Consider the following 23,347-nt stretch of genomic DNA (forward strand, 5'->3'; position numbering starts at 1 on the left):
CACAGACTTCACAAGTGAAAGTTTTTCTTTCACAGTCAAAGCGACTCTTTAAGCCACCTTCGTGGACGGTTCTGCTTATCGACCAATTAAATTTTAGTTTCTGTCATGGAATTGAACTGTATTTACTTATTAAGTAACTCATGGATGTTCTGATGTCCTTATTCCAAGTGTCCCACCACTTGAATGAAACTGAAAAACACGGAGTTAGATGGCGCTCTCAAACTCCTCCCCATGAAGAAATATCAAGATAGAGTGACAGCAAACAGTCACTGAATGCTTCTAAATAGGAACAAGAAAGACAACCCGGTGGGCACAAGGTCATTTTCCTCAGTTCCAACTCAAGAGGTGTAGGGACCAGAAGGCAAACAAAAAGGGAGATGCACATTTATTGGTCTCTGAGTTGGTACACTTCTTACATGCCTCTCTTAGAAAAACTGCCTCTCAGCATTGAATGCCAGTCTACCGTTTAAACGTATACATTCTTCATATAACACATCCTAAATCCAAGCCAAGGGTTTCCAGTGCTTGACCGAAGATGGCCAGCCTATTAGATATACGTGCATCTCAGGAAAAGTTCTAAGTAGCAAAATGCAAATGCACTTTCTGTATCACTCTCCATTCATCCATTTTTAGAAAACGAACGTGGGCTCTTAAATTTTAAGACTTCTAGGAAAGGCTTGACTGGAAGTCAAGAGGATAATGTGGGATACCTTCTCTAGCAGCTCATCAAACCGATACGGATTCTGGCCAGCAGCTCCCTCGGTCTCAAGCCCAACCCCATGATCCGTGGTCCAGGCCCGTGTGGTGCCCGAGGTCTCGTGCACGGGTGGATCGGTCTAGCTTGCGTACAGCCCACGGACACATTAAGTGGGTAGTCAGGAAGTCATGACCGTTTGGTCTTGGACTAAAATTCCTAAAAATAACCTTTTATTTCTTCAGATAAGGGAGAGATTTTGAAGAGAGAAGCTTTTTCAAACACCAAGGAATCTGTGCTGGAGAGAAAGCAATAAATACAGTAGACATCCACCAGGATCCGCAAGCCCTCAGTGTCGGCTCTCCGAGCTCCGAGCTCCCCACTAGAGCGCACGCGCACATGGCCAGCACGGGACAGGCCCGGGGTGCTTAACTGCTTCTCTGGATGAGAGACAGACAGACAGATGGACAGACGCTCCCCCACTGCAGCTGCTCTGACAGCATTTTATTAGCATCAGTAATTGCTCAAGTTACAGAGACTAAGATGCAGCCAACGAGGAAGAGGAGGAAGAAATCTCTAGACCTGCCCTTCTCCCTCCCCATCTCCTTCCAGTAATCTGACACACCCTTAACCCAGAATCCCCAGAGTGACCAAAGTCCAACGGAAAGACTCATTTCTTTGCTTCAGTTTCTTCCCCCAGATACTCACATCGATAACTTTGCTACCTTCATTCTTACTTAAAACCCTTCCTGCCCCTCTGACAAGAATCTGGTAAATAGGTGACAGAGACTTTTCGAAAACAAGCTGCTCATCTTGGGTCCGGGAAGGCTGAATATTGGAAATACTGAAATTCCACTTAGCACCACCATATATCAAAAAGGGTCCTGAAAAGGCAGCATGTCCAGCCCTGCTTACAGGACCAGCAGTTTCTGAGATGTACAGACATCTGGGTCAAAGCGTACATCCCTTTTGACAAGCAATGAGAGGTCCCATTGTTCTCATTCTGGGTCCCTGGCTTATTACCACACTGCCCTTGACCTCACTGCCGCGGGGGCCCACGCGAGGGAAGACCACAAGACCGTTCCGAGAAGCTTCCACAAACCTGGGATGACAAAATAGTGAAACGGTGTGTAGGGGTCAGAAGTCCAGTCACTGTCATCCAATTAAGCTCCACGGTTTTATCATCATATCAGGGTGACAAGGACTTTGTCATGCAGCGTGCAGCTCAAAATGCTAATGGCAGACTAGAACAGGCAGTTGGCTGAGCTGCAGCTGCATATTAATTAAGCAATCTTAACTGATTTATATACTGCCCTCATTTAAATTTACAGTGCCATGCCTGCTAATAATCCCATTTATTTTCATGCTGTTGACTACAGAAAGCACATTAATATTTACTTTTGTGAATGGATCGGTTATAGTAAACCATGTATGAATAAGAGCCACTTATAAATAGAAAGTTGCGAACATTCACGTGCCTTCAAGGAAGATGATGGCAAGCTATGTTAAAAAGATGGGGATTGATTTATTAGGGCAAAATGTTTCTGGAAATTGAAGTGACAAAGACAACAATAGAAGGAAAAGCCTGTGGGCGTTGCTGGGCTTTTCCTCAAAGGGGAGTGTCTGCTTGCAGTAACTCAGGGGTCCCACTTGGAAAAGAGCCCACTTTAAGGTCGGAGTTGACATTTTTTTCGGCTGCCACCACTCACTTGCTGTTCAGTTCCCTTTACTGTATGTGAAAGGATTCTGTTTGTATAACTCCGTTTATCCTTGTATTATCTTCCCAGGACAGAATCTTCTAGAAAGAAGAATTCGGAATAGCACTGCTCATTTTCATAGTCTCCAAACCGTAAAAGGCACATGTGATCTGACAAATATCAAAGTACTTTGGGGAATCATCAAATGACATACTTCACATCGGGGCAATTCTGGAAATCCTGGGACATATGGTTGTCATACCTTGGATAAGTACAGCCTGTCAGATGTGAGGAGGAGAGGAAGGGAAGAAGGAAAGAGGAAAAGTGAACCAAACTATGAAGACGGATGAGGTGTGAGAGAGGATACGTGTATCAAACGAGAAGAGGTTTCAAAATATTTTAGACCTCACATGGTCAGGAGAGGTGGCCCATTCAACTCTTATTATAGCTGCAAGTGACAAAAATCTGATTTCTGCAGCAAGAACTTCACTGGAGGATACAAAGTGCCTGCAATTACCATCTGAGGAATGTGGGAGGAAATTAAATTATATGCACCTAAGTGGTCTCAGCACAATACACTTTCATGCTCAATATTAAGTTTGCCAAGCAATCCTTGGAGAGTCCTAGGAATGACTGAAATTGTGCTAATGCTTTCCAGGAGATAAGACAGCAGAGGTCATTTCATAAACCACATTTTGACCAGAAAGAGAACATGAACAGAGCAGTTTTTACGTCGTGGCTGGCTTTCAGCAAGGGAGCTCTAACAGCACTGTCCAGTCCTTTGAGCTCTTACCCAGAAGAAGGCTTCAAGTCGGGAGCTTTGAGGTAGCTGTCCTGGAATGTTCTCAATTTTTGGACTGAGGCTTAAGGCACTCTCCACCTCCCCTTGCCACTGTTTCAAGGCAGGGACACAATCCAGCACGGATGGAGGCGCTTAAAGGGGACAGGATGGTCTGACTCCTTTTGGGCAGGAGGTGGGAAATGAAAACTCACATTTTATTCCCTGCACATGATTCAACATCTGTAACATATAGTGTTCCGGTAAACACTTACTGGTGACTATCTCATGAACATGTTAAGTCAGTCAGATTTCACCAGGAAGAGTGTTATTTTAAGGATTTAGCGAGGTATGACATGTCTTTTCACTAAACAGTCTTATTTAGTACTTTCTAAATACTTGGGACCATCTGGGAAAGAGAAAAGTTGATCCAGACATCACACTATCAACCAGGTCAAATTCCAAACGATTTAAGAATTCAACATTAAACTTTGAAGCCATAAGAGTACTAAAATAAGTCATCTCAGAATGGAGGAAGACTTTCTAATGCAGACTCAAAATCCGGAAACCAACAAAGAAGTTTATGGGGAAATTTGAGTATATGGTGTCAAAGAAACAGCATGAATATAGTTCAGAGACAAACCACAGATGAGGGAAAAAAATATCTGCAACCCTGATTGCTGACAGTCATCTCTCTCGATTAGAAAAAGACCAATAATGCAAAGGAAAAATAAGCAAAAGACCTACAGTTTAGGGCAAAAGAAACACAAAGGACATTAGCACGAAAGGTACTCTGCCTCACTCATGATAAGAGAAAAAACAGTCCAACTATACTAACGCACCATTTTCCCCCCCACCCATGAGGTTGGAAAAAATCACCCCCGTTTGACAACACACGGTGGTGGGTAAGGTGTGGGGAAACAGGGATTCCTGTGTTGCCAAGAGAAGCCGCCCTGCGTATGGCACCAAGGAGGGCAATTTGGCGCCATCCATCAAAATTACAAATGCCTATCGCTCCTGACACAGCCCATTTCCTGACTCTATCCTACAGACAGACCTCTCCACTTGCACAAGGACATCAAGTTATTCACCTTGGTACTGCTTGTAATAACAAAAGACTGGGAACAACCCAAATGACAGCCATACGGGATTGCTGAAATAAATCAGGACAACTATACAGAGGAAGAGTGTGCCTCCGTGAAAAAGAACGAGGAAACCACAGACCCCTAGAGAAAAGTTGCATGAAGTCAAACAAGCAAGGTGTAAGACAGTAGACACAGCGTTCTACCGTGTGAAAGGTCTGGGGATAGAGGTTCCTATTTGCTCACACAGCCCGCCCCCAATGTCCGGAAGAAGGATGACAAACCAGCAGTCGAGGTTACCTATTTGCGGGAGTCAGCTGGGTAGATGGTCAGGTGGGTGGGTGACCAGATGGAGATGGAGGGGTATATAGAATATTAAGCTCTTTCATTTTCAGGTGTGTCAAGTATGACCTATGCAAAATTTAAGTCAATTACTGTGTTTTTGAAAAATTAAATACTTGGGTCTGATTTTTTTTTTTTTTAAAGATTTTATTTATTTGACAGACAGAGATCACAAGTAGGCAGAGAGGCAGGCAGAGAGAGGGGGTGGGAAGCAGGCTCCCTGCTGAGCAGAGAGCCCGATGCGGGGCTCGATCCCAGGACCCTGGGATCATGACCTGAGCTGAAGACAGAAGCTTAACCCACTGAGCCACCCAGGCATCCCTGGGTCTGATTTTATTTTTTTTCCTTCTCTGTTCTGGCGGGGGATAATCGGCTGTCATTTCTTGCAGCCTGTGTCCGGCCTTCACGGGCTCTGTCCGTGTGCAGACTACACAGGCATCCCCCTCCCGCTGTGGGCGGGGACCGTTCAAGACAAGTGAGGTCAGACCAAATGGGCAAATGGCTATTACCCTGGGGTTTATGTGCACAGACTTTGCAACAGCTACTGTAACTGTCTGGAGCGTTGCTATTCAGGCAGTTTTGGGGGCTCTTCTCCTGATTCCGGCCACATTTTGGACAGGATGCAGACCAGGACAGGAAATGAGAGTGGAGAGAAAGAGGCCATGGCAGGAGATGAGAGGCTGACGGCCCTGTTTCCCGGAAGCACCTGCAGCCTGGTAGAGGAGGGCGGGGCCCTTGTTCTCTGGGAGGCTTTTTATAGAGCAGCAGAGGCCAGAACTGGGTCAGGAGGCTGCTGCCAAGGCTCCTGGGCTAAAGAAGGAGGGAGGAGAGGGGAGAGTGAGCTGGTGGTCTTCAGCACACACAGCCGTCAAGAGGAACGAGGAACTGTAGGCCCCGGAGGAACAGAGAATGGCAGGGCAACCGCCTAAGGAATGGGGGCGATCTGAGCCCCTGGAGGACAGGATCTCTCCCTGGCCCACTCTTCATCATGGATTGATTAGCGAAGCCCATCCAGCAGTGAGGAGAAGGGGCGCCGCTCAGGACTCAGACTACCACGGGCCTGTCCCACCTCAGCCACCCAAGCTGCGGAGCCCAGACAAGTAACTTCTCAGAGTCGTCCAATCCTCTGGGTGGGGAAATTTATTACAGGCACTAAGCACTTCACATGTACTCCACCATTTCCTCTCCACAACAACCCCATGAAAAGGAACTATCAATGGACCTACCCTTAGATGATGACAACAACAAAGCCTTAAATGGCTCAGAGGGCTTTGTTCAGTTGCTTAAGGTCCCACAACTGGGAAGAGGTAGAGCCACGGTGAGAACCTATCTCTCCCTGAGCCAAGGTCTGTCTGTCTTTGCTACTACATGATCAACAAAGTAAAGTAAAATATGGGATTCATAATCAGGTGGATTGTACAAACACTTGGAGCTTTCCAAGACCGTACTTAACTTCTAGATCTAAATGAAAGTCATCATGCTCTCCCCAAGCTTCCGGCACTCAGAAGTAGAGAAGAAACCAGAGAGACTGGGCAGCTTGAGACAAAATACACCCTCCTAGGAACTAAAATACATTTGTAATAAGCCATTCCCACATCTGGGGCTAGGAACATAAATCAGAGTTAACCACAGGCCACCTAGCTGTGGCACTGTGTCTGAAGAGAACCTAGAATTAGATGGGTGTTATCTCTGGGGGGCCTGCGAGCTGAGCCACTCTGTACTGTGTTACAGTCAGAAACACATTATGACAGACTGGGCACAAATACTAGGCATTTACAGGATGTTGAAGGTACTTTCTAAGACTAGAATTTGGGATTGAGCTAAAGCTATGCAGAGGGGTTTCTTGTTTCACTTGGTTCACTTTTTACCACTGGAGTTTTGGAGACAGATTAGAACACTGAAGTAAAAAGTAAAAAGATCTTAGAAAGAATAATTACATTACCGGTGTCTGCAGTTACCCCTTTTCCCTACAAGGCCAAAACCATACCATGTAGCTTAAAAGAGGATAGATCATAGAATTTCTCATTCATCTTCCACAGTTCTTGTACTCTACCTTCTCAGATCTACTAAGTATACCTGATTAGAGTCGATGGGTATCTAAAATTTTATCTCAATGATCTGACTTATCCTCAACCAAGGCAGATGAATCATTCCATGTAAAAACTCTAAGGTAAATACTATAAATTTGTTCACTGAAAGTAATAAACTACTCACAACACAGTATTAGGGAATTATCGTAATTGGCAATATTAAATATTAATTATCATATTAAGTAGAGTTTGTATAGATAAGCCTTATAAAAATATTATTAAGAGGCCCATGTGGGGTGACTAAGATCACATGATCAGGACTTCTAAAGGTTTGCTGTAAATCATTCCAGGACAACAATTTTTCCCAGTATTCGAGCCACGTAGAACGCGTGTGCTTTCATTTTTAAAAAATTTCACTCTTACGGAAAAACACGTCCTTTATCCCCATTTGCTCACTTCTCTCTTCCTTTCCTACTCTTCTTCCTTAGCTTATGTATACATTTAGATTTCTAAAAGATATTTTTCACTTGTAAGGCTAAATGCATGCATTTTTTATAGCTCTGAAACATGCAAACATCTGAAATTTTGGAAAGATAATGGATGCAACTGACATACAGACACACCAACATAGAACATTCCAGTATGTCCCCTTCTAGAAATAAACACCCCCCGCCCCGAAACCGCCAAATAAAGCAGAGCAAGCACACGCGGGACATACTTTCATTGCTACCAGCTACCCGCAAGCCATGTTGGTATTTGTAATTCTTACTTTTGGGAGTTGGGGTAAGACAGGTAAGTTGCAGCACTGTGCTGTCTACAGGACTTTCATCCCCAGAGCAACAAAACAAAAATCCAGCAAGCCAGTCCCAGCCAAAGAGGCATCCCCCGCTTAAGCTTGACCGCCCCTCACCTGCTCCCCTTCTCTCCTCTCTCCCCAGAAGAAGGCACTTCACGGAAACGTCTGGGAAAGCCCTTGGACTTTACTTTGTTACACCCTCTAAACAGACAAAAAACAAAAGAGAACAGGTATAGAAGACAGTACTTTCAATCGACCACCAAGAGTTCCACATGAATGCCCTCCCTCCCACCTAATACAAACATACCCACCATCGGTCCGAATTTGGGGCATTTTCAAAAGAGAAAGCTTACACATAAAGGGGACTGGGTTTATCAAGGTTTTTTTTTCAGTTCCTTAAGGAATAGGACAATGGGAACTTTGCTCTTAAAAGTGGTGGTTACAGGGGCACCTGGGTGGCTCAGTGGGTTAAGCCTCTGCCTTTGGCTCGGGTCATGATCTCAGGGTCCTGGGATCGAGTCCCGCATTGGGCTCTCTGCTCAGCGGAGAACCTGCTTCCTCCTCTATCTCTCTCTCTGCCTGCCTCTCTGCCTACTTGTGATCTCTCTCTGTGAAATAAATAAATAAAATCTTTAAAAAAAAAAAAAGTGGTGGTTACAGGTTGGAAACCCGTAGGACTCCTGGTGTTGATGGTAGGTAAGGCTATCGCAAATCCAATCATGACTGGATTTTCCCATTCATACATCTAACCTTCCACTTTTGGGAAGATCCTTTGGCAAATGCAATCACTTAAGACACCATTAAAGTTAACAGAACTCAGCAAAACTGTCCTAAGGATCATCTGAACCTCCCCTCTGTCTGTGGCAAATGTACGTGAATGTGGGGTCTTTAGACCAACCGGGGTCTTGTCTTCTCCCCAGGCATGCCTCTCCTCTCCGGACACTTCCCAGATTCACAACCCAGACTGGGGAATTGGAGGGAAGCCGTCATTAAGTTACATCTATGTACCTGGTCTGACACTCAGTTTCCCTGTAAAACTTAATAATGGCAGCATCTGAGTCTTGTTTCTAGCTCCTGAAAGATAAATTTTTTGTTCCACGGCAACACTGGAAGGTGTTTGCTCAATTATATTTATTTCCCTAATAACCTAGGCTATAGGGTTTCACACTGGAATGATTCCTATGCTTTCCAAACTCTGTTGATAAAACAGCAAAGGCAGACTTGCTACAAAGTTCTCTTTCATTGGAAGTTCTGTTGAGCCTGACTCACAACTCTGAATTCAGGTGTGTGATTCCCAAAAACACTGGAGAGCTTCTGATTCACCTGGTACTTTTTACTCTGGGATGAACATCCTTGAATTCTCAAGTGTTAGATTTCTCTTATCTTTTAATACTACCTTTCATTTATTTTGATAATCATTAGCCTCTATATTGGGCAAAAGTGCTTGGCACATGAACCAAAATTTGGAGAAGCTGAAAGCTGGGAATAGGATGTAAAAAGCCTGTGTGGGTCAGGGTGGGGGGCAGGGAGCCCGCCGTAATTCAGAACTCCCTGTCTCCCTCTGTTGAGAACATTCCGGAACTACAACTGTCCTCCAAACATCACGAACGTACTCGGTGCAGCGATGAACATTAATCTGAAGAAATCACGAGCGTGTTGGAGTGTTTTTGCAAATCTTCATAGAAACTTGAAATTTGCAGCTTCCTAAAATATTTAGACTTCTTCTCAACCCTTAGCCTTACTCTGAATTCTGCCAGATTCACTCTTTCGGGAATTTTGGAGCTGAGCCGGCTATCTCCGCAGCTTTTCCTCACACACAATCACAGGCGCTTAAAACTACCACCCGTAAACTGACAACACGTCGCTGAGAAGCAAATGCCACAAAACCAATAACTAATATCTGGAATAATTGCGGGGGCCACCCGAGCAAGCCCACAGGCCAGACACAAGCGATCCTGCGAGAGAGGACACCTCGTTGTGAGAAACCCGAAGACAGGTGTTGGTTATGTAGCAAGAGACTCCACACAGGAGCTTCCCTTTCCTGAAAAGTCAGTTTGCTTTTAAAAAACGTATCCATCCATTTCCTCCTTAACAGAACCAATCCCTTCTTTTCAGTGTCATGGAGTATGTTTAAATGGCAACCTTCAGCAGTGAATCTCTCCCTGCTTTTGTCTAATGACTACGTGTTAGCCTGTTCCAAGAGCTTCGACTGGCATCTCAGGGCCAACTCGACAGCAGGGGGCCGGTTACTATAACAACTGACAGTTCTTGTGAATTCTGAAAGGCCCCCGAGTAGCCATTTGGGAAACGGTTATCGAGCAGAAAGTTGCCTGGGATCGGCAGCATTAGCTGACACGTGACCCAGATCCCTGGCATGCAGCTGCAGGGGCAAAGGAAAAGCAGTGCCCACCTCAAGGAACAGCTGGGGACCTCAGACGGCTCCCCACCCCCATGCCATTTAGTGTCTCAGAGCAAAGACAGCTTAGCATCGCCATGTCATCAACCCGAGCCCTCCAAGGCAAGCCATACTTTGCAATCATGCAAAGCGCTTCAGCTCTCCCCACTGGCTTGACACATTGTCAGGATTTGATGGGTTGAATCATAAAAAATTATTCCTGATTAAAAAAAAAAATTCCTGAACTATGGCCACAGATACAGGTTCCAGAAGGGGGTGAGGGACATGGGCAGTCACCAGTTTTAAAAGAAAAAGTGATGCCTGGAATACCAGGGGTGCCTTGAGCAGTCTGTTTGCAGAAGAGATAAAGGTGATTGCACAAAGCCGCCACAAAGTGTGAGCTGGAAACCAGGATTTTTCTAGACTTGGTTAAAGCATATAAACCTACTCTTCGTTCCCATTCCCTTCCACACACAAGCCACCTAAAAGCACACTGGACTAACCCAGTGCCTTTGCACAGACTGAATCCCCTAGCAAAGCATCTGATTCTATGCACAAAAGGAGATTTTATGGGGCGCCTGGGTGGCTCAGTGGGTTAAAGCCTCTGCCTTCAGCTCAGGTCATGATCTCAGGGTCCTGGGATCGAGCCCCACATTGGGCTCTCTGCTCAGCAGGGAGCCTGCCTCCCTCTCTCTCTCTGTCTGCCTCTCTGCCTACCTGTGATCTGTCAAATAAATAAAATCTTTAAAAAAAAAAAAAAAGCAGACTTTATTTTGCATGGACAAGGAGCTGTGTGACCACATCTCCCCTCTGGCAATACGGATCTTGCAAGGACCCAAGTGTCCCGCTGTCAGCTCTGACACAGAGCTCTGCAGAGCACTTATGGCTGCGCTCTGTTCTGTGAAAATCACAGCTCAACATCCTTTCCTCCAAGGAGCCTTCCCTGGCTCAGTCTCATTCCCACCCTGCCCTGGCAGTGGTCAGAGCCCATCCCATCCTCCCTAAGTCACAACTACAACTCAGGGGAACCCAAACTCAGGGGACAGCCAGGGGAGGGTAGAGACTGACAGGCTGGCCAGCGGGTGCCCTTCTCCCCCAAAAGATATCCCCATGGTTAGCTCTATCCAGCCCACTAATGCCACAGGAGAAGGTGGCAACGTTGTTGCCACCTCACCCAATTTATCAGGAGAACCCAGACAGCTGGAGTTTTAAGTAACATCTTCCAATTTTCTAAACAATTCAGATTTTTGAAAACCATGGATCAGCTAAGTAAAATAGGTCTGGGACCTGCATTTCGGACTACCTTCCTTTACCTGCTCATCTCCCCCATTAGCCTATAAGCTGCCTGAAGACAGGAACTTGGTCTTCTTGCTGAATCGCCCGTGCCTGGCACAAACCAGATGCCAGCCATAAAGGGTCTCACATCAACAAAACAAAACCCTAGATTTAAATACTTCTAAAACACACCAGCTCTGTGATCCTGGGCAAGTCATTCCCCTTCTGGACCCAGTTTCCTCCTTTGGGAAGAAGGTGATGCAGTCCGGACCCCTTAGCTCCCACCCAGGTCTGCTAGGAGGATGAAATAGAACGTTTGCTTTGTATAGATTCCACAATTACTGGTTACCGTGATAAGTATTTACGATCACGGTCACATGCATGGGAGACAGCACTCTTAATGGCATCCGTCGTCTCCTTTGTGACTTCCCTGGGTTGGGGGGGGACAAATGCTTAGACCGAGTGCAGTCATCGGGGTAAAGCTGGAAGCACTGGCTGCTAGAGCAGATGCGTGGGGAGCCTGGACCTGTGCTCACGGCCGCTCTGTGGGAATTCAGGAGGGATCCCTGCTCCAGAGAGGCATGTGTGCGGTCTCTCCGTGATCAGGAGAGGGGTATCACCACCTGCCTCCACTCAACATTCACATGCATCTGTTTTCTGGATCCTCCATTATACTAGCATGACACCCCCCCGCCCCCGCAATTTGGGGTCTGCATCTCCTCTGATTTATTATGCTGTCTCCCACTGAACATCCAGGGAAGCACAAAAAAAAAAAAAAAAAAAAAAAAAAGGCAACATAAACAAAACTCACTTGTTTTTGTGAATGGCATTCTCAATGAGGAGGCACCAGCACGTGGCAAAATTTCTCCCAGTGTAAAGGTGGGAGTAAAAGAGACCTTTTCCCCTCTGCCTGTGAGGTGAAACTGGTGTTGACTGATCTGCCACAGAATTTACAGATGGCTCAGTCATGTGCTGAAGGGGGACAAACATTTCTCAGATCAGATCGTGAAACCTTCCTAATACCCACTAACAAACCTGGGTTAGATTTCTACAATAACCACTTAAGAGTTTCCAGTTTTCGGCTCCAGAGTCCATATGGTTGACTAGGTCCTATTTCAATCAGAGAATTAAAGCTGCCCTATGGGGATGTTTGGGTGGCTCAGTAGGTTAAGTGTCTGCTTTCGGTTCAGGTCACAAACCCAGGGTCCTGGGATCGAGTCCTGCATTGGGCCCCCTGCTCAGCGGGGAGTCTGCTTCTCCCTCTCCCTCTGCTGCTCCCCCTGCTTGTTGTTCTCTGTCAGATAAATAAGTAAAATCTTAAAGAAAATAAATAAATAAATAAATAAATAAAGCTGCTCTACATTTCTGGAAAGTTTTTCAAGCTAGAATTATGGTCAATGAGATGCTCAAACTTGACATGAAAGTAATATAGCACTGATCAGCTGGTATAAGAAAGAAAACACAGGTTATCTGATTCAATATCACAACTTACTCCGTTTCTCAAACCCTTGAAATTCTAGTCGGTCCTGTAAAGTTTTCTTCCACATGACTTGGCAAATGCAAACCAGAGAATTTTTTTTTTTTTTTAAACTAACGTGCTATCAAAACAGGCTGTGGAAAGAAGTAAATGCCTTTGGACATGCTACTCCTCATTTAGGCCAAATAAGCTCATGATTAAGAAAGTGGCTGGGCTCAAATCCAGGATCCACCAAAAATTAACACTGACTTGGGCATGTCACCTGATTTCACCAGTTCTTGGTTTTCTGAGCTGCAAAATGCACGAATTCCTAGGATTTGAATGCTGACCAGGTGGCAACGTCATCCGCTAAGCACACACACAATATGGTGAAGATTTGAGAAAAGATTCTTGGCTATAAGGCCTTAAGAGATATGAACTCATTTTAGGTGTGCAATTTTGCTTAAAGAGAAAAAAAGCTACCTTCAGAGCAATTTTCCTCAAGGTCACAGGAAAAACAAAATTCTAAAGGACTTGTCCATACTCCCAATTCTCCGTGGATACTAAGGGCTTGCCCACAGTAGCCAAGTGATGCTACGAAGCAGGGTAATGAACAAGCTGTACCCTAGGCACAGTGTCTGGACCGTCTGCACCGAGCTCTTCGCCCAGCCTCTACCTCAAGTTATGCAAATCAGAAAAAAACCTTCCAAAAATGTTCCTCTCCTTCCTGAGTGGCAGCAGCTGTGCGTCTCTCTGTCTTTTCAGGAACGTCAGCACACTGGTGCCATGTAAACAGCTTGTCTTGGTAAGACAGGGGATCTGGAGCTCTTGGAATGAGTTTCTGTTAGAAACTCAAAAGGTGCCTTTTGTTTTCATCCTGAGTAGTAAGGCCGAGATGGCAGACTTCAAAAACTACTCAATTTAGGGCTTCTTCCTCATTTCTATAGACTCTTACAGCTCTGAACCATTGCACGGTGGTTATGGATTACAATATTTAAAAGGCACACTCCCAGCACCATTTGCAAAAGGACACAAACCGTGACTATTGATTTCATCTTTATCAGCTGCCCTACAACCCCAGCCTTTGCTCCAAAACATTTTGCATGCATTTCTTGCTAGCCTCATAGCGACTTCTGCATGGTTAGGGATTTTGGTCCCTACAGCTCTTCAATGCAGATCCTCGTAAGGAGCACTTAAGAACTGTGACATCCTACCTGTGACATCTGAGCTAACCAATGCTCAGAAATTAGGTTCTTCCCCAGACCCATGTTGCTACCTGTAAAGACACTGCTCAAATAGTCCCCAGTGGGCCTCTATGAATCTTCTAGTTGGGGAGGCAGTACAGGAAACAGGTCCCTACCATATTTTCTAGTTTGGGCCAAAGGTAGAGTAATGAGACTCAACTAATGATTGACCTCCAAAGTTGTTCCTTCAAGGAAACTCACTCTTTGCTAAATGATGCCAGTGGGTCTGAATTATGAAGGATACTTCCGGCCACTCAAGCAACATCCATGTGCTCTCCACCTTAGCCTGTGTCCTTGGGGCTGGGTGACCCTCTCTGGCCCATGGTGAGCAAATGGAACTGTGGGATTCCAGTTCTGGGTCATGCGGTTGAAAACAAGGTGCCTCCTTGATTTTTCTACTCTGTGGCAGCCATTTGGGAAACACACGTCCCAGGAAGAGAGGCTACAGGTGGAAGAGGGCTGCGCAGCTCCATGAGACTACACACAGGTGACAAGGAACCTTCGAGTGGTGAGACCACGAGGGTGTTAGGGTACATCTACGGAGCCATCTATGGAGCCAATCCCGAGTGAAGTAGGCTGACCATGGGGCTTCAGAGAGGGCCGGAGGGTGGTGGGTCAGTCATGCCTCTAACCTAGTTACTTAGGGATGGGCTCCTCCAGAATGGCCTCTAGGCTCATTGGGAGTGTCAAAGGAACCTAGCTCATTAGCCTTTCCTTTTTTGGCCCAAAGCAGTTCTCCTCAGTTGGTTCACCTACATTTACACTATATTTAGCTCCAGACATGTGACTTTTAGCTATTTCTAGGATAAATCCTTGGCACTACTGGTATTCAAAAGAATGAACTCTAGAAGGAACTTCCAAAAGCTATTTTCAAGCAATGCTTTGAGCAAGAACCCACTATCAGAAAGTGAATAACTACACACGGGTTACACTTAGGGGACAGCATTTGTTGAGGTCTGTCAATCCGAGGCTATTAGAGAACAACTTTTTAGGCACACCAGGACCCAGAATTACAATCTGATTTCTCCCGAAGTCGGGGGTAACAGAGCCACTGTGGCTTACTTGCCACCTGCCAGGTGCTGGGCCACCCTCTCCCTCAGCGAGCCCAAGGGACATGTTTCTTAACTGTTTTGCAGATGGAGAAGCTGAAGGTGGTAGAATCGTTTTGTCAAAGACCCAGCTCCTCTGTCCTCTGTCCCCCCTTGGTCCCTCTCCTAGGGGGCCCTTTTCAAAGCTCTTATTTTAATTCCAGTGAGTTAGCAGAATAGTGTTCTATCCGTTTCAGGTGGACCGTGCCAATATTCAACGCCTCCACACACCAGCCTGTGCTCCTCCTGACATGGGCGCATCCTGAAGCAGACCGCTTCCTCATCACTGCCCTCCACTGGAATACACCAGGATATGCACCAGGAACCTGCTGTATATCTGGGCACTATATACCTGAGCTCTCTCTCTCTCTATATATATATACCAAAAAATTTTTATTTGTTGGTTTCAACCTCCTAAACACCCATTTTCACCCCTTTGGGAATAACTACACCCCTGCTAGTGACACCTACTCGGAGGCCATAGGTAGTGAACGCCGGAACCGGCTCCAAATCCAGCCTGGGTGCCTCTGGGCCTGTGCTGCCCCCTCAGCCCTACATAGCTAGGCTGCTTTCTCCTGTTGCCTTCCTGTATGTGGTTCCCGCATGCCTTTCCATCCTGCTTCAGAGAAGGTACATATCTCTTCAGGTGGCACCCAGAACCTTCAGGGTCTGGCTCTTTCCGTCCCCATACTGTGCTCCAGTGACGCTGGACACAGGGACGCGCTTACGACTGGCCGGCTTCTCTCCAGACCTATACACCCTCTTGCTAGCTTCCAGCTGCTTGCTCTCCAAGACCCAGGGTGGACATCAGCCCTCCAGGGAGCTTTCCCTGATCCTGCCACCCCCTCTCTAGGCCTGGATGAAGTCCTACCTTTGTGCCAGCACAGCACCCTGGATTCCAGCCTCCATTCTCTATGCTCCATTTTATGGACTCGTCTGCTTCCCCCAACTCTTGGGAGAAAGCTCATCCCCTGATCCCCAGGCCCAGCATGATGGGCAGCAGGCATGACAGAAACACGGCACGAACAGAGAAGGTGCACGGGGGTCCCGTGCCCAGGCAATCTTAGAAACCACTTTCTCCTTTCTTCGACAACGCGATGCTTCTCAACTGCTGTCTGCCGGCTCTAGAAATCCTGTAGCTGAGATGGGACTGGAAGTGGCCCGTTTTTCCTCTCCATGGCCCATGCATTCATGGCACCGCAGTCTTCACGGAGACTCTGAGGCTGACCAGGCTGAGCTCCTGTGCCTACCTTATTCCTTTCCTCCTACTTGACTGTGTCATTCTCTGCCATCCAAGTCTTTTTTCTCAGTGGAAATCCCTCCCCTTCTCATTCCAATCTCCCAGTGTGGACACGGGCTGCTTCTGTCTGCCTGACACCTGCATCCGGTCCCCTTTCTGGGCTTTGAGGGTCCTTGGGGAAAACCTCCCTTGTGCACTCTCAGTGCATGTGGTTTACGATGGCAAAGACCTCACTTCTGGGCTCCAGAGTTCACCTCAGAGCCAGGTCTGACCAAAGTCTTTATTCCCGCTGCTCCACAAGGTTCTAGGGGTGAACAAATGACCTGAGTCTGCTAAGAGACACCATCTGGGAATTTAAGCGGAACGGTTAGGGAAGAGAAATTCCCTTTCTACCGGGATGGGAGGATGTAGGTCTGACATGGGCCAGAAGCCACCATGTGGAAACAGAGGGCCACAGAGAAAAGCCAACACAGGGAGAGCAGATACTCGAGACAAAGGGAGTGACAAACACAGGAATACAACCCAAGCCGAGCCCTTCTATCCTCATTCCATCTCATCCGTCTAGGTGGGCCTGATGCTCCAAACTGTTCCATTCCATGAATCAATGGATTTTTTTCCCCCTTGTGCTTAAGGCACTGTGAAATAGATTTTTGTAAATCCCAACACGGTAGATGGGAATACTGCACACTGCTTAGCCCATAGTGGGCCTTCCACAAACCTTGGTTCCTCTACCTTCCCTGGTCCAAGCCGGCAGGGGAGACTCACAGGAAGGTGGTGGCACAACAGGCCTGCTAATCCCACCTCCGGCTGTCTTTGCTGAATATCGGTCCTGCTCAGCTTTCACAGTATTTAGGTGGGAGACCAGCACCTTGATGTTTCAGTATGGTTATGGATTCCAGAGTGAAGAGGACCTATGGTCAAAACCAGGGTCCACCACTTCCTATAGGGCCTCCAGGAGCTCCCAGCTCCTCATTCGTAAATGGGGATCATAGTAGCCCCTGCCCTAAGGTTTCCTCGAAGAATCACAGGAGATGGTACCATCTGAGCACTGGGCATGGTGCCTGGCATGTAAAAAGGGAGCTGGGAAACATTAGCAAGCATGAACACCATAGGACAAGGGCACACTGGTAGAGAAAAAGAAATCAGAGAGCTCAGGTTTCATTTCTACTATCTCATGAGCTCATTCGACTACAGCATCAATGACTCCAACACACTCAGGAACGAGCATCATTGCAAAGGGTCAGCCCTTGGTTGTAGAAACGGCCACCACAGCGAGCTGGTTTGAAACCCCGGGTGCACACCTGCCACCGAGGACAGAACCCAGAAGGCTTTCGTCAGCCTCAATGCCCTGCTTAGGTCACCTCTGTCTGGCAATCCCCCACTCTCACTGTGCTTCAGAAGGCAGGGGAAGGGCACCACGGTCCTAGCTTCACACCTGTGTCGCCAACGGGAAATGCTCTTAACCAGTTTTCTGTGTGGGCTCCCCAATGCCTCCGGCTACCGCATTAACGAGAAACAAAAAAGTCGGACAGAAAATAGGTCCTTGTCTCCTCTCGGCTGTTCTCGTGCTTGGCCAACTCATCTATCCTAATACTAATTCAATTTCACTTCCAACCAGAAGAATGTTCTCCTTCATATTCCCTTTTGTGGGCCGGCAGGAAGAGTCTATAAATGCTCGTGTGCCGAGTCCACTGATGTTCAAACTTCTGGTTACTAAAAACCAAGCTTGGGATATATCCAAACTGGTAAAATGTAGGATAGAAATCATACATTTTATACATCCAGTATTATTCAAAACATTTTCTGTTTAAACCGAATTTTTTGAAAGTATAGACAGTTGTCATTTTCTAATGGGAAAATGCCTCTTGAATGTAAGGGTCTCAAAGTTCTTGTTACTGTATTACACAGGCCCCTAACGTAGCCTGTAGTGTCAGCGTGCGGGTTTTGGCTGGCCTGGTCTCCATGGATGCACGGCCACACAGCCGCTGTTCACAGGGATCTGTTCTTGGGTGGGCACAGGACTGAAGTGGGCCTGTCAGAAACAGTCCTGAGGTTTTTGCTACAGCTGCTCAGGGCAGGAACTTGTTCACGTCAGGGCGCTGAGCGATAGATAGTGCCCAGCCTGGGGTCAGCTGTGCACACTCTCTGCTCTGCTGTGTAGAGGGTCTACGATTAAAACCACGTAACGGTATGATGGAGCAGAGCCAAGAGAGGAGCATGCAGACCTTTTCTTACTTCCTGTGCTCAGTTAAATCCATGTCAGGCAGCTTCCCATTTACCAGTGGGCTCCAGACCAATGTCTGTTTGCAAACCACCTTGTTCTAGAGAAGGCCCAATAGGAAGGGGAGTCTAGTGTCCCAGGCTCACCTCCAAACCCCAGGAAATTCATGATCTTGCTGGTCTGTTGAATTCATAGTGCTACAGCTGCCATCAGACACCTGGGGAAACTGGGGATGAACGCTTCCTTATCCCCTGGTTCTACTGAATGGAGAATGGGCCCAGGGACCCACAGCCCTTCTGCCAGCAGATTCTGTCGATCCCCCCTCAAAAGAGGTCTAAATCCAACTGATTCCTACCACCTGCACTGCTACCCCCTTGTCACCTCCTTCTGGACTTGTTTCATCTCCCAGCTGGTTGCCCTGCTGCTGCCCCTGATCCTCTTCAGGCTTTTTGCAACACAGCAGCTAGGTAATCCAGAAGTCAGATCACAACACAATTCTATTGCAAACCCTACTTATCTCAGGGTGAAAGGCAGTATATTCAAAATGGCCCATAAGGCTGTACATGACATGACCCCCTTCTACCCCATCTCTTCCTGACCCTCTCTCCTACCACTCTCCCCCATGCTCACCTGCTCCAGCCACACTGATCTCTTTGCTCTTCCTGAAATGCGCCAGGCACACTCCTGCCTCAGGGCCTTTGCACATGCGGTTTCTTTTGCTTGTTACCTGCCCCCAGTGGAGCCCATCTGACTCCCTCTCACTTTAGGTCTTTGCTCAAATATCACTTGCCATTTTAGGGCTTCCTTAACTACTTGGAATACTCAACCCAAGTCCCAGAAGGCCCCTCCCCTTTCCAGATTTAGTTTTCTCCATTACACACTTACTATCACTTTAAGTATCATATATCTTACGTACTTTGCTTATTGCCTATCTCCAGTAAGCTCCAGGAGGTAAGACTGTCTGGCACATAATAGGAGCTCAAAATTAACAGAGTGAATGGCAAGAGGGAAAAAAAGGATGGAAACAGGACACTTGCTTGTCACAGAGGACGCTCGTTCAAGGGCAGAAGTTTCTTAGAGCAGTTGGAGAGGTGAGGCCCAACCAAGTGGGCCAGCCTGCCTCACTCAGTTAAGCTGCCTCAGAGAACGTAGCTGGAAAACACAGAACTTTTAAAGAGAAGCTGCAAGCAGCCTTCCCAGGGGAACAGTGAGAACCAGTTCAAGGACAATGATAACTCAGGGAGGACTTAAAAATCAGCTGTTTTTATACTGTGGGTAATAAATGCCACATAATGTGCTCAATGTTTCCCTATCACCTGATTTCCAGCAAATGGCTTTCACAAACATCTTAAAATCAAGAAGCGTCATTATGCAGATACAACAAAGTGAAACATGGCCCTGGAGAACCTGGAAATGCTAGGAAACTTACTCATTTTGCAGGTTCAGGAACGAAAGCTTAAGGTGGAAATGGGGTTTGAATCCACCAAGTATCAAGGCTGGGGTCTGAATGTGGAGGTCCCCGATTCCCAGGCAAAATCTCCTTTGGCTTTCAGTCATAACAGCTCCGCCTAAGGGCCTTGATCTCAATCGTGGCTCTAGCCCACCAGCAGCTTCCAGATAAAGCAGACCCCCGAGATGGTGACCCTAGATACGCTCCAGCTGCCTTGCCTTACTGAATGAGAGGCCCTGGGCTTCCCCGCCCCACAGCTGGCCCTGCCCAGGGCAGTGTGCTTATAGCAGAACCTAGCCCCCCCACATCCCCTCTGTAGGTACAGCCTGGCTTACTCACCTCCAGTAAACTAGCACAGCGATGAGAAGGATGAGGCACACGAAGGTCAAGGCTGATACCACAATCAGAGGGATGATCCACTCCATCCTCCCTGGAGAAGGACGGCTTATCATTCCCGAGGTGTTCTTTTCTGCTGCAAAGAGAAACCACGGCAGTCAGAGGACAGGGGCGAGGGGGAACGGGGAGCCAGAGTAAGACACAGAGCTCTGTTCCACTTTGGGGTGGCTTCCAGGGGACGGGGCTGCCTGTTTGGGCTGTCCTAGGACAAGAGGGGCAATCAGCAGCAGGCACCATTTCCTACCGAGTCCCAGACTAAGCCAGGCTTTTTCTCTAATGGCCAGTGGGAAGGACTCGCAGACGGAGGCCAAGATGTTCTCGCAGAGAGTTGCATAGGAGAGAGACATCCAGCTTCACTCCAAGAACATTACGACCCAGAGCGGCTTCTGGATACAATGAAGAAATGTGCTCAGTCCTGAATGCAGCATCACACTTGCCTCAGGAAAGGGACTGGAGTGGTGGTGGGAGGTGGCTGGGAGCCTCTCAGGTTCCCCAGCGCCAAGGCCGGAGGAAAGGCAGGACGGGTTTTGCTAAGATAACTGGCTGTAACCACAATGGTTCTATTCTTTGCCTGCTTTGCACCCCTTGCCCCTTCCTCTAGTACCTGCCCCCACTTCTCTTTGGGGAAAGCACCTCTCCCTAAAAGATAAAGTTGTAGTGGGACAATCCTGCAAGCATGGGGCTCCCAGGCTCCCTGGCAAGGGTTGGGGGCAGGGGGCGGGAACGGAACTCAGGGTAGGGCTGCCGCTCTCCCCCTGGCGTCCCAGCCAGCTACTTATAGACTCAATTCAGCACAGTCCACAGGGGGCACCAAAGACGCTTCTGCCGAGCAATCCCCACCCTCAGACCCCTGGAAAGCCTGGGTCTCCAGCTTTCCCTCCCGTCCCATTACTCCCCACCCCCACGCGTCTAAAGTTCACAGACAACTGGAGACAGGAAGCCCGGCTCTGCTCTGTCTAGAGGGTCACAGGCTGAAATGATCCGGGATTCTCTCTTGTCCACAGATGACTCTTACCCAAGCAGCTCTTCCCTCTGGTTCTCACAGTCCCCGAGGATCTTCCCAAGTCCCCAGGAGCCTCCGGAAGGAACCTACTCTCCTTTATACTGCCGGAAAGCTCCAGGTGGCACAAATGAGGCTCCGATGGCTGCCGTGCGGGGCTGGGAAGGTCAGGGGGGCTCACGGCTAATCATGGGAGGCAGGTGGTGAGAAAGCAAAGGTTCAGTGTGAGCAGGGGGAGAAGCCCCAGGGAAAAAATCTACAGCTGGCTGCAGGCGGACTTGTGCTCAGCCAGGATCCTCCTGCTCTGCAAAAATGAGGCCAGCGTTCAGCCGGCCCACAGTGTCCCTCTGCAGGGTGGCTGCGGTGCGGGGCTAATCAGTCTGGGTTTCCAAGTCAGAGAAGGTGGGCTGCCCAGGAAAGAAATAATTGGCCCCGAAAGCAGATTTATAAAGAGGCAAGGCTCCCGAGTAATGAAGAAGCATGTTACAGAGCTTTTCACCGGCTTCTTCTAGCTTCCTTTGATCACCTCTTTTGTTTCACGCACAGCCCTGTGCATCACATAGGGCCAGATGGAGGCCGGTTCACAGGGAAGGAGACAGAGGCAGGCACGCTCTGATGACACACTATCACACGGCACTTCACAGTTTATAAAGTACCTTCCTAACTGTGCCAGCCCATTGCTCTTGACTCCTTACTCCACGATTTCTCTTTAGGTAGCTATTTGCGGAGTCTCCAGTGTGTGCCCAACACGGTGCTAGGGGATGGGGTTGCTACGGGAACAGCCCTGTGCTGCAGGGTGGGAGTCACCGAAAGGGGGAGAGGCAGATGCAAGAACAAGGAATTAGGATAAGATGAATGGGACACCGGGGAGAGCCCAAGAGCTATGCACAGTGGGAAGAGCTATCCTAGCCTAAGGGTCCTAAAGGTTCTGGAGGGGGCTTGTGACATGGATACCTAGAGGGTGAAGGGGAGTTTGCCAGGCTGTGTGCAGGGGAAGAAGAGTGTTCTGGACAGAGAGAATGAGAATGAAGGGGATCAAGATGGAGCAGTAGAGGCCACATCCGCCAGGCCCTATAGGCTGAATTCAGGAGATGTTCTAGTTCCATCCAAGAGCATTGGAAGCTACTGCAGGGTTGTAAGCTGAGGCTTACAAGATCAGGTGTGCAATCTCTCCCTTGGCCTAATGTTTGAATAGCAAAGCTCTGGTGATCTGACAGAAGAACCAGTTAGGAACGAGAATAATTGTGCTGGGCTCCAGCAGGGGCAGCCCAGCCAGCCAACTGTCTGGCTGATGGTCAGAAGCATCTTAAAGACGGGAAGGTCCTCTTAGTTAAAGGAAACTATGGCAGGAGGACTGACATTACAGGTCACATGTCCAGTGAATTCAGCATCCACTCTGGGAGGCCCTGGCATACTGGGGGAACTCCCGGTCCCTTGACAGAAAAGGATTGTTGCCTGGGCTACCAACACATAGACAGGAAGGGAGGGAGGCTGCATGCAAACTCCAGGTCTTACTCCCCCTCAGGCACTGAAAAGGGCCCTTGGCCGGAAGAGGCCCTCACCACCCATCTCTCTAAACAGTCACTGGAAACACCAGGTCCAGGTTCTCTCCACCATCCTTAACCCAGTAAACAGTGGCCACTCCTGGATTTCTGGGCCGTATGAGTCATGCTCTAGCTGTGAGCGTCAAGGGCATATTCCGCGGTCCCAGAAATCCCACGTGCCAGCCGTTACGTCTGTCCTCCTCTTGTCCTCCACAAGCGAGGGTGCAGGTTCTCATCAGCTTCTCGGGGGAGCCTTCGGCCTCAGGAAAGACTTGCCAGAGGAGAGCACGGTCTGCAGAGCAGGGGGTCCGGAAAGCACAGCTAGCCTCCAGCAGCACGACTGAGTCACTGCTCTAACATTTCACAGAGCTTGTGGGCGAATTTTGTTTTGAAGGAGGTGGAGAGGTGATCCTCAATCAGCAGCACCTGGCAGCGTGCCAGACCTAAGAAAATTCCGTTCTGCCAGCAGCGCCATGTGCCCAGGGCTTTAACCCTAGAGGCCATGCAAAAATATGAGCAAGCACTGTTGGATGTCCACGTGGGGCCTGCCAAAGGCGATTTCATCATCATATTCACTGTCCTCCTTTGCCTTCATGGTACCAGGAGCCTGAGATTTTCA

The 23,347-nt window shown here is 48.0% G+C and overlaps 1 protein-coding gene across 5 annotated transcripts in view; it reads right to left on the minus strand.

Moving 5' to 3' along the window:
• PTPRG (protein tyrosine phosphatase receptor type G) overlaps positions 1-23,347 on the minus strand; it is a 707,992-nt gene that overhangs the window by 65,435 nt on the left and 619,210 nt on the right. For 3 of the 5 annotated variants that reach the window (XM_047690520.1, XM_047690549.1, XM_047690559.1), the window contains 2 exons: positions 20,128-20,260; positions 7,534-7,620 (listed from right to left, as the gene is read on the minus strand). In XM_047690520.1, coding sequence (XP_047546476.1) covers positions 7,534-7,620; positions 20,128-20,260 — 220 coding nt within the window. The remainder of the gene's footprint in view (positions 1-7,533; positions 7,621-20,127; positions 20,261-23,347) is intronic. The other 2 variants (XM_047690530.1, XM_047690539.1) reach the window with 2 other exon arrangements.

The sequence above is a fragment of the Lutra lutra genome, chromosome 1 (genome assembly GCF_902655055.1).
Source record: "Lutra lutra chromosome 1, mLutLut1.2, whole genome shotgun sequence".
Lineage (NCBI taxonomy): Eukaryota > Metazoa > Chordata > Mammalia > Carnivora > Mustelidae > Lutra > Lutra lutra.